Here is a 12,161-nt window from a genome sequence, read left to right on the forward strand (position 1 = left end):
CAGAGGAGCACAAAAATTTGTCAGGACTTTAAATAGATAAACTACAAGAGATGAGTTAGTAGCATCTATTATGCTCCACTGTAACCACTAGTTGGTTGATGATCACCCCACCCCCAAGAGTCTATATAAAGACCATATAATAATAAAAGTACCAACAGTAATAATAATGGGATCACTATCTATTAGGCGCTATTCTAACATAAACGTGCAATAACTCATTTACCCTCAACAGGACCATGTGCAGTAGGTACTTTATTATCTCTATTTTACATATAAAGAGGGTGAGGTACCGAAAGACAAAGGAACTTGCCCAAGGTCACATTACTAGGAAGTGGCAAGCTGGCTCCAAAATCAACATTCTTAGTCACCGATTATGCTGCCTTGACCTTATACGTATCTCTCATTTTTCTTTGTTTTCCCAACACCTAATACACAGCATAGCACATAAATCCTTAATAAATGTTTAATGAAATAAACAAATACATACTTTTTATGGCTCTGTTTTTGTCTTTCTCTAATTCAACGGCTTCTTTGGCCTTCCCCTCATCTATGTCTTCTCGTACAGACCTATCCCCCAAGCTTAACAAAAATATTCTTGCTCTTTCACTGCTAGGTCAAACAGGGTCTCTACTTAGGCACCTGGGGAGTCAGAAAACCTGCCTTCTTGGTTTCAACAGACATCCTCATTCTTAGCACACCATGTTAGAAATGCCTGTTTTAACCAAGAATGTATCTACTTGGGTGGTCTAACTGCATCAAAGACAGCCTGACTCTTTAGAAAACATTTTTCTTTTTTCTTTTCCTGTGAATGTTTATTCTACATGGGCAGCTGTTTTTCTGAGTTGGATAAAGCAAGACCTCCTTTTCTCAGATAATTTCCAAAAAGCATCTTGGAATTTCATGCAAAATATTAAAATTAATAAATAAAATTTAAATAATCAAAATTAAATATTCAGATAGACAGATGCTCTAATGGCTTTTATAAACATAAAGGCAGATGCTTCTCTGTGTCCCCAAACCTAGACTTCTGAATCTGCATATTCTGAGTTTTACTCACTAAATTATCTGGAAGGAGTTACCACTTCCCAGGAGTGAGGAAACATGAGAAGAAAACAAAAAGGGAGAAGAAAGGAAGAAAAGCAAATAGTGTTACTCTCTAATAGGAATGCTGCTTTACCATTACTTAGTCATTGTTTCCATTGCTTCCCACTTAAAAATTATAAATTCATAATAGTATATAATTAAGTTGCTTTACTCAATTCACAATGAGTTCTGAAAGAGGTAACAATTTAAAAGGTTCATCTGTTAAAATTTAAAAAACAAAATTCATGCTGTCATATATGAATGCATATAAAAGCATAACTTGTCATATCCAAAGAAATGACTGCAGATAAAGGAGATAAAACATTTTTCACGACTCTTAATAGCCAAGCCCAGAAAAAGAAATAACATTCAAAATGCCAAATGTGATTGTTCTATATACCTAACTCTAAGAACTTGAGTACAGACATATATATACTTTGAAAAAAAAATTTACTGATACAACAAAACTCCACATTAAAAAAATTTATATTCACAAATCTCTCACACTGACATGTCCTCAGAACCAATTTAAATTCTAGTAGTTCACAGGATTTACAAGGCAATTTTTTCAGAAGACAGAGAAGTTTTACCATTATAACAAAAATGTTACCTGAGGGAGGGCACCGTAATTCCATATATAACCCTTGTGAGGAAAGATATTTGCCACGTAGCGAAGCTTGCCATCCTTTACATCTTGCTTAATGGGATTCAGTGGCTCCTCCGTGGCAATCTAAGCAGGTCATGGAAAAAAGAGGGGTGGGGAATAAGAAACGATTAATCCTATATTCAAATAGTATTTTTTAAATCTGCCATTATCAGACTAAGTATTCATAATCCAACTTACTGATCAAAGACACTTTAAAATAAATTAAGCCAGTTCTTGTTTCTAATTTACTGTTCTGTATTAAAAAAAACTGTCTGGAAAAGAAACATCAGACTATATTTTTAGGCACTCTATTACTTATGAACTCATTATTTCTAACACAAATAAGAAAGCTTATTGAAACGGCAAGAGGATAAGGATTAATCAACTTCCTCTTTGTTACTAATCTCGGACTTTCTACCATCAATCTTATAATAAAGTTAACCTAAAGATTTTCACCAAGTGATTTCATTTCAAAGTTACCTTTCAATCAAACATATCCAAATTGCCATGCAAAAAGAAAAAAAAAAACTATCCTATAAAGTAAATAAAAAATAACTGAAGCCATGTTTGAATGAATAAACACTGCTTAAATTAGGCAGAATCTCACAGAATCTTGTTCCTATACCCAAGTGAGGTAGAGAGTAGCCAGAATGATAAAACATTGTATTTAAAGCAAGAACAAAAGAAGAATCTAATATCTTTACTTTTTCCTATTAAAATATTAACAACAACAACAAAATACTACCAGGACTTGGTGAAGTTACTGACAATCCTCCAAATATAAAATCTCAGAAATATATACTGACGTAACAATCCTTAAACACTTGAAATAATACTTGCCATCACATCCAAAGTTGTAGGAGAAGCCTTAAATAACTAAACAAACTAAGTACCATAAATCAAATTTCATTCGGAACTATAAGGGATCTTACCTAACTGAAGATGAAATCATAAAATTCTGAAAAGCAAAAGGGAAGTTCTTGATAGGTTCATGTCTCATGGAAAAACTTAAAAAAAAAAAAAAAAGCTAACCAGGGGAACAGCAGATGCTCTTAGAAAGTGCTCAGAAACCAAGTTGGCCAGCAAAATGCTTTCATTCCTAGTAGACTAAAATAAAATCTAAAGGAAAATTAAGTCCTTAGAAACCAAAATTATCATCAGCCCCAGATAATATGTTTCAGTTGTGTCTATGAACAAAATACATCTCAGAATCTATTTAAGAAAATCTTGAAAATATTTGTCATTTTCAAAGACAGAGGAGTCAAGGAAAATTAAATAAATATGTGTATAACAAACTAGGGAGGCAAAAATGGAAAACATTTTCTTTAAAGTATAAATTCAGCTTTGAATAATATTTTCCTTTTTGAAATTAGATTCAAAATAAGTTCACAAGAATGTTTTCCATTGCTTTAATTATAAAGAAGTTTGTCAACCATCCCAATTTCAAAATATTATGGCAAACAACTTGAAACCAAGTTTTTATATCATTATTATCATTTCCATTTGATATTAATAGGATATATCCATACCTCCATTTTAGCATTTGTCCACCGAGGTACTTCTACAACCATATTAAACAAATTCTGCAATTTAAAAAAACAACAAAGAAAAAACATTTAAAATTTTGCCTTCCTTTATCTTTTCACTTATCTCCTGCATGAGAATGCTTTAGTCTTTTTCCCACAAAAAATGTCAAGCGTCTGCATCATATGTCTGCCTATGCCTTAAATTCCTTCTAAAAAATTATAGAAGTTGTTTAAAACACAACAGAATTTAAACCTGATCGTGTCACTTGCCCACTACTGTACAGTGTTAGGAGTTGCTACATTTCTGGAAATACCTTTGCAGGGTAGTGAAAGAACCAGAATGGAGCCAGGAAACTTTTATTTTCCAGCTAAAATAGGAGTGAGAGCTGAATGTGTCACTTTTCCAGTCTACAAAGTAAGTGTGATAATCTCCTTCCTCACCCCACACAAGGTTGTTGTGAAGATGAATTACATATTTTAAATGAAAATACAGACAATTATGAAGTATTTTTAAAATTATAAAACAATATTTAAATCCAAGTTATTATGATATAATATAAAATTAAGGCTACTGGTATAGGTAGTTGTAAAGCTTACAAAGAGTTTTAAAGCTTAGCTTGCATATCTAGTGATCTCTGGTTCCCTAAAGTTATAAAAGGACCACTGCTTCTTTTTAGCATTTCTGAACTTTGCAGAGTACTTAAAACAAAGGAGACTCTACATCAGTGATGGGTAAAAATAATTTCCTACAGTAATGGCCTCACAAAGAGAAAGTCTTACAGGTAAAGTTGACTTGTATGCCATTCTGATATCAGTAACCAACAGCTTATCAAAGCAATGGTTTAAAACAGTCCTACTCCAAGTGTGGTCATGGACCAGGGCTAATCTGTAATCTGACTGTTACTGGTTCATTTAGAAACATTTATAACAATCTGACAGAGTACTTTTTCTGACTGTTGAACCTAATAATAAAAATTTGGCACTTGAATTACACTTTTCTAATAATTCATTTTGATTGTATTTTTTTAAAGTATCAGTTCACAACAGATTAGAAGTAAACAAAAAAACTGTCCTTCACCACAGATCATTTGAGAAGCAGTGATTAAATATACTTATTCTCAACTGTGTCACACAGCAAAATCACCTGGAGAGCTGTAACCGAGTAAAAAAAAAGAAAGAGATTTTTAGAGCCCCATCTCCTACATATTTGAATTCAATGGTTCGCAGGTGGAGCCAGGGCACTGCTTATTTTTAAAAGCATTCCAAGCAATTTTCATATGCAGCCAGAGTTGAGAACCTCTGGTTTAAAGCACTGGTAAACAATATCTGGAGCTTCCTTAGTGAAACATGAATGCTATTAATTCAAAGAATGCCATTTATACAATTAAATATAAATCAAGCCACAAAAATAATGATGGTTTTTAAGTTCTTCTAGATAAGACTAAAGTTTACCAGTGACAAAACTGCATACTCATAACGAGATAAGGAACAAAGCTGAGAATGAATTCTCAACAATTGCTCCTTAGAAGTATGTCTCATACCTATCTTAGCAACCTTATACACAGGCCTGCTGTTATGTTTCATTTTCTATGCTCTTTCATGAGGTACCCCAGCACCTGTTTAAATATGTCTGAAGTAGCTGTTAAAAAGAAAAACCTAAGGAAATGACAGATGTTCACATAATTTATTCATCCCTGAAAGTCTGGCTATAAGAGAACAAATGCATGCAGATGAATACTCAGAGGTGACAGAGAAGACAAAGCTAGTGACAATCCTTTTACACAAGGACACCTACCAAAAGCACTCACGGAGACTTGAATTACACCAAAAGAACAATGGATCAGGTTTGAATTTTACGCCTACAAACTACACTCTCCCTCATCATTTGTTTCTGATCACTAGGAGTGTATTTCCAGCCTGTTTTTCTTCTCTCTGGCTAAAATGCATACGACCTGTAATTTTTTAAAGCCAATGTTAGTCTGGTTATCCTAGGATTAGTGTTAATTACAAACCAAAAATGGCCTGCTGCAATTTATTAGAAAATCACAAAGATACAAGGGGACACATTTCAAATTCAGAAAGTTGAGTATGGGTCAGGGGCATTTACTTCCTCCTTCAGTTCTTTTCTTTCTATTATTCCCTTCTATTTTTATTGCAGGGGGAAAAAAAAGATGAAAAAGCAGTCAGTAGATTTTATATACTTGGGGACAAAAATGAGAGGAAATCACCCTTCTATCCTCTTTCTCTTAAAATATCAAATAAACTTTGGATTTGACACTAAAAGCAAAGGCAACAAAAGCAAAAATAAATAAATGGGAATACATTAAACTAAAAATCCTGCACAGCAAAGAAAACCATCAACAAAATGAAAAGGCAACCAATGGAATGGAAGAAAATAAGTCGTAAATCTGTTAAGGGGTTAATATACAAAATACATAAAGAAATCATGTAACTCAACAGCAAAAAACCAATCCGATTAAAAAATGGGCACAGGTCTTGAATAGACACTTTTCCAAAGAAGACATACAGATGGCCAGCATCACTAACCATCAGGGAAATGCAAATCAAAACCACTATGAGATAGATGCTCATTGCCTGTTAGAATGACTATCATCAAAAAGACAAGAAATAACAAGTATTGGCAAGGATGTGGAGAAAAGGGAACCCTTGTGCACTGTTGGTGGGAATGTAAATTGGTGCAGCCTCAATGGAAAACAGTATGGAGGTTCCTCAAAAAATTGAAAATAGAACTACCATATAACCCAGAAATCCCACTTTGGGATATATATCCAAAAAAAAAAATGAAAACAGGATACTGAGCAGCTATTTACACTCCTGTGCCCATTACAGCATTATTCACAATAGTCAAGACACGGAAACAACCTAAATGCCTGTCAACGAATGAATGAATAAAGATGTTGTATACATACAAGGGAATATTATTCAACCATGAGAAGGAAATCTTGCCCTTTGTGACAGGAGGGATGAACCTGGAAGGTATTATGCTCACTGAAATAAGCCAGAAGGAGAAAGACAAATACTGCATGGCATCACTTATATGTGGGATCTTAAAAATTTTTTAAAGCCGAATTCATATAAAGAGAGTAGAAAAGTGGTTGCCAGGGCCTAGGGGGTGGGGGAAATACGAGAGAATTTAAAAAAACAAAATACAAAAAAACCCTCAAATCAGGTAGTCTCTGACACACAAACTATGTAACTAAGAATTAAATGTTAAGTTGGCTGTGTGTACTCAGAATACATTTCTCCCACTGAAACAACTGTTTCCAGTTTAACATTTGAAGTCTCTAGGAATCTATAAAGACTTGAGCCCCTGAATATCTATTCACCCAACATCTAGAGCAATGGTTCTCAAACTTCAGGTGCATAGGATGCCCTGGAACACTTGTTAAACATGTAGACTAGCCAGTCCCCAGCAAGCAGAGATTCTCATTTAGTAGATATGGAATGCACCAGGAATCAGAAATTTTAACAAGGGCCCTAAGCAGTTCCAATGCAGATGGCTTAGGACCATTTTGACAAACGCCAGTTTAGGAAAATACAAGATGGAGGGCAGGCAAAGGTGACAGGAATTCAACAGCCCCACAGCTATGTTTGGAAGTGGATTCAAAGGCTGGGGTCATAAGTTTCAGCCAGATGAGAGACTAGATAGCAGTAAGGTTGGAAAGGGAAAAGAAGGCTAAGGAAGTGGCAGGAAAAGCTGCCTGGAAACAGCAAGATATAAAGGTATCAACAGCAAGAAATGGGATGATCGTAAGTCAAGAAATATGTCAAATGTGCTGATCCTAAGCCCAGAAATATTAAAAGCTTGACAGTCACATACTTGAAAGATTGATTTAGAATGTATTTATTTTAGCATATAGTTGGTATAACTTTTTTTTTTTCTTCTCTACCCCCAAAAGAGTTGTTCCTGGATCCTAGAATAGTCAGATTCATAAACATAAAGTAGAATAGTGGTTAGGGGCTGCATGGAAGCGGGAATGGAGAGCTTTTGCGTAATGGGTACAGAGTTTCAGTCTGGGAGGATGAAAAAGTTCTGGAGATGGATGGTGGTGATGGTTGCACAACATGCTAAAGTACTTAATGTCACTTAAAGTATACTTAAAAAGTGTACAATAAATAAAATGCTAAGTGTAATGTCACTTAAAGTATACTTAAAAAGTGTACAATAAATAAAATGCTAAGTGTAATGTCACTTAAAGTATACTTAAAAAGTGTACAATAAATAAAATGCTAAGTGTAATGTCACTTAAAGTATACTTAAAAAGTGTACAATAAATAAAATGCTAAGTGTAATGTCACTTAAAGTATACTTAAAAAGTGTACAATAAATAAAATGCTAAGTGTAATGTCACTTAAAGTATACTTAAAAAGTGTACAATAAATAAAATGCTAAGTGTAATGTCACTTAAAGTATACTTAAAAAGTGTACAATAAATAAAATGCTAAGTGTAATGTCACTTAAAGTATACTTAAAAAGTGTACAATAAATAAAATGCTAAGTGTAATGTCACTTAAAGTATACTTAAAAAGTGTACAATAAATAAAATGCTAAGTGTAATGTCACTTAAAGTATACTTAAAAAGTGTACAATAAATAAAATGCTAAGTGTAATGTCACTTAAAGTATACTTAAAAAGTGTACAATAAATAAAATGCTAAGTGTAATGTCACTTAAAGTATACTTAAAAAGTGTACAATAAATAAAATGCTAAGTGTAATGTCACTTAAAGTATACTTAAAAAGTGCACAATAAATAAAATGCTAAGTGTTATGTTATGTATATTTTACCACAAGGGAAAAAAAGTAAAATGGTAATATTGTCCCTAGCTGCCTTAAAGAGTTACTAGAAGCAGAAAAACATCAGAATGCACACAAAAGTTTTGCAAGGGAGAATAATTCAGAATCATTTTACAAATGCAAACTATCATCAAGGTCTTTAAAAGACAATGTGAGACACACAAATAAAAACCTTTAGATATACCTCATATTCATCATTTCGTGCTCTCTTTGTAGGAATGCCATTTTCCTATAAAAGAAAAGATGGTTATCAGAGAAATTCAATTCAAAAATACAATGAGGTACCACCTCACACTGGTCAGAATGGCCATCACCATAAAGCCTACAAATAATAAATGCTAGAGAGAGTGTGGAAAAATGGGAACCCTCCTACACTGTTGGTGGGAATGTAAATTGATGCAGCCAATATGGAGGACAGTATGGAGGTGCCTTAAAAAACTAAAAATAGAGCTGCCATACGATCCAGCAATCCTATTCCTGGGCATATATACAGAAAAGACAAAAACTCTAATTCGAAAAGATACATGCACCCCAATGTTCATAGCGGCACTATTTACAATAGCCAAGACATGGAAGCAACCTAAATGTTCATCAACAGATGAATGGATAAAGAAGATGTGGTATATACATATAATGGAATGTTACTCAGCCATAAAAAAGAATGAAATAATACCATTTGCAGCAACATGGATGGAACTAGAGATCATGATACTAAGTGAAGACAGACAGACAGAGAGAGACAAATACCATATGGTATCACTTACATGTGGCATCTAAAAAAATGATACAAAAGAACTTATTTACAAAACAGAAGTAGACTCACAGTGATAGAAAACAAACTTATGGCTACCACAAGGGAAAGAGGAGGAGGGATAAATTGGGAATTTGGGATTAACAGATACACACTACTATACATAAAATAGATAAACAACAAGGACCTACTCTATAGCACAGGGAACTATATTCAATATCTTGTAATAACCTATAATGGAACAGAATCTGAAAAAGAATATATATATATTGTGTGTTTGTGTGTGTGTATACATATAAAACTGAATCACTTTGCTGTACACCTGAATCACTGTAAATTAACTATACTTCAATTTAAAAAAGAAAGTATTTATGATTGTGATATTTCACGAAAGAAATTGACTGCAGAGCAATGAAAATATGCCTATTGAATAAACACTCCACTACAGAGGCTTCCAGGAACCTGATTCAACAGAGAATCCACCAAATGCCCACTTCATTTTTCTCTCAGCATTTGCATCCCCAGTGCATGAGCATCAAAGTGTTTCACAAAACAAATTATCAGAAAAGCTACATCTCTTTCAAGTATACTTTCCTAGTTTTTATAAAACAAGCAAAGGCTCTGTTCAGTCTTTAAGGAAAGACTGGCAGTTTCCAGTGACTATGCTTAAAACAGTCATTTCATTATTGAAATGAAACTTCAGGGAGTACGACTAACAAGCCATGAAAGTACCCGGCTGCACCTCCTGCCTGTGATTTCCACCAAGGTGTGATTACTATGCCTCCATCAAGCACTTTTAAATTAAGAGTGTATGGTGGGTTGAGAAGAAAAATTATGCCAGTCACAAATGCTCACACATTATATGTAACTTTTACACACCAAAACAACTAGTGGAGGAAACAAAAACTAACAGAAAAACAATTATTCCAAGCCGGCCCGGAAACATTATTCCTGTTCCTAAAATACCACCACCCAAAGTATAAGGTGCAACCATTCTACCCACTAGGACTGGGAACCAGGGAAACCTATTTACATAACCACTGTGTGTACCAGTCTCCAAAAGGCCCAGAATTCACCAGTATAGCCTGTTATACTTTGTCCTGCCCTATCCTCAATTTTTCATAACCCCAAATCTCATGTTCCCCAAAACCCATCCTCCTTAGGCAGAATATTATGCCCACTGGGATGTTTAAAGCCCACTCTTTGTTCCACCTCCACCCCTACCTACTACATGATTCCTCCAAATATTATTATTGTCATTGTTACTGTGATCAGGTATAAAGATTTTGTCACAGTACACCTGAAGCAGCACCCACCAGTCACTCCTACCCTCCTTACCCTATTCTAGTTTTCGAGCACATAACATTATCGGATTGACTTGTTTATTTTCAGGTTGTTAGTCTCCTCCGGCTGAGTGGGAACTATATTCACCTTATTTACCACTGCAACTCTAGTGCTTGGAATACTGTCAGGCTCCTAATAAGCATGCAATAACTGTTTACTGAATGAATAAGTCTATGAATAAATAAATAGATGAATGCACGCACTTTTGGCCAAAATCAAAGAGAATTTTTGGGAGACGTGAGATATCTAGGTTGGACAGCTCACTGGCCACAACAAAACAAAACACATGGACACACACACATACACATACACACATTCACACACACACACAGTACTGTGGAGTTCTTTCTGCCCTCTCATTGGTTTCTTTCTCTCTCCAGATTACATGACTCCTTGTCCTGTAGCTGAATTCTCCTCGGAAGTAATGAGCTAGAAGAATTACACAAGAGCAGTTAAGATACAGGCTTTGTAGAAAAGGGTACCCCTGTTGCCGAGCATTCTTTTCCTCGCTCTTTCTGGGAAAATTATTTATAGAAAATTCTATAGACATTATAGGAAATGACTATAGTTTTAAATGTGTTTGTAAATAATAGTTTAGAATAAAATACCTTTCCTTTTGCTTTTTTTTTTTTTTTACTATATCAAGTCACCATCACCTATTGTCTTCTTGACCTCAAACCTGCTATCATTTAAAATAAAGCCTGAAGAAATGTTTAAAAAAAAAAAAAAAAAGATACAGTCTGTGGAGTTAGAGCACCTAAGTTCAAATCTCACCTCCACAGCAAACTAGATTTGTGACCATGCGCAAGGTACTTAACCTCATTAACAAAATAAGGATGATAATAGTAGCCCGGCACATTTTGAAATAATGCAAGTCAAGCTCTGGGCACAGTGCTTGCCTAAGCACTACAAACACTCAATAAATCTTTGCTATTATTCTCCCCGCTGCCACTGTTATGGACAGTCCAGCCCTGTGAAGGGCTGCAAGACAGCATAAGTCCTACTCCAGAGTTCCAGAACCTTTGGATGATGCCTGAAATTCAGCCCCTGAGGTAACACCAAAAAAGTCAAACCAGCCTTGCATCTGAAGCAGCTTCCCACTTCTTCACTGGCCTCTGCCCTCACACTCATCTCCCCACAGTTCTAGAAAACCCCACCCCACTAACTAGCCCCATATAATCTCAACCAGGAACATAGTCCTGGTTAACTTACTTAACAGATGAAGTCAGCCAATTGTTGTAACTACTCAGATTTCAAGAAAAGAACTTCCAACGTCATGGTGACTACTAACATCCACTGCCAATTATGCCATCTCGCCAGCTAGTCAGGAGAGTCCTCGGAAGGCTCCAATATGCCGAGCCCCTCTTAGTTCCACCTTCAGCAGCAGATCTCCCTCTGACCTGACTTACATCCCTTCCACCCTCACACCTGTCAAGTAATTTTAGGTTCTAAAAGAATAACTATTCAAAGACTACAATCTTCCCAACTTTATCTTTCTAGCATCTGTCTCGTAGAGTAGTTAAAGAGCATGAACTCTGTGGTCAGAAATGCTAGTTCAAAACCTGGTTCTGGCACTTACCAGCTGCATGACCTTAGACAAGTCAATAACATGCCTTCGGCTCCGGTGTCCTTAGAGATGATAATAGCAACTCATAAGGATTAAATAAAATGTCATATGTTCACATGGTGGCTAGCAAACAAAATAATTCACAAATGTTATTACTTCTACTACTACTGTTACTACTACTTAAAATAAGCCTCTTGTTAACCTCTTAAATTCTATACCTTAAATCTTTATTTCTGACCAAATTCTAAGCTTTATCGACTACTAACATCTCTTTCTCCTCAAGTTCTCCTGGAAGAATCCTATTCTTATCCAAATTCGAATTCACGAAGGAGGCTTATAATCCTGTTATGATAACTCTGTTGCCCTTCTCAGCTTCCGACCACATTCTTTCCTTTCAAGATGCTTCCAAAAAGCATTTTATGGTGAT

General features: G+C 35.1%; 1 protein-coding gene across 9 annotated transcripts in view; it reads right to left on the reverse strand.

Moving 5' to 3' along the window:
* Positions 1 to 12,161, reverse strand: part of PPA2 (inorganic pyrophosphatase 2) — an 84,778-nt gene that overhangs the window by 56,191 nt on the left and 16,426 nt on the right. For 3 of the 9 annotated variants that reach the window (XM_082653644.1, XM_082653643.1, XM_082653647.1), the window contains exons 3-5: positions 8,257 to 8,301; positions 3,259 to 3,312; positions 1,694 to 1,813 (exon numbers count right to left, since the gene is read on the reverse strand). In XM_082653644.1, the coding sequence (XP_082509770.1) occupies positions 1,694 to 1,813; positions 3,259 to 3,312; positions 8,257 to 8,301 (219 nt within the window). Of the gene's footprint in view, positions 1 to 1,693; positions 1,814 to 3,258; positions 3,313 to 8,256; positions 8,302 to 10,491 lie in introns of all 9 variants that reach the window. The other 6 variants (XM_082653646.1, XM_082653648.1, XM_082653651.1 and 3 more) reach the window with 5 other exon arrangements.

The sequence above is a fragment of the Grampus griseus genome (assembly GCF_964374135.1).
Source record: "Grampus griseus genome assembly, chromosome: 4".
In the NCBI taxonomy this organism is placed as follows: Eukaryota; Metazoa; Chordata; class Mammalia; order Artiodactyla; family Delphinidae; genus Grampus; species Grampus griseus.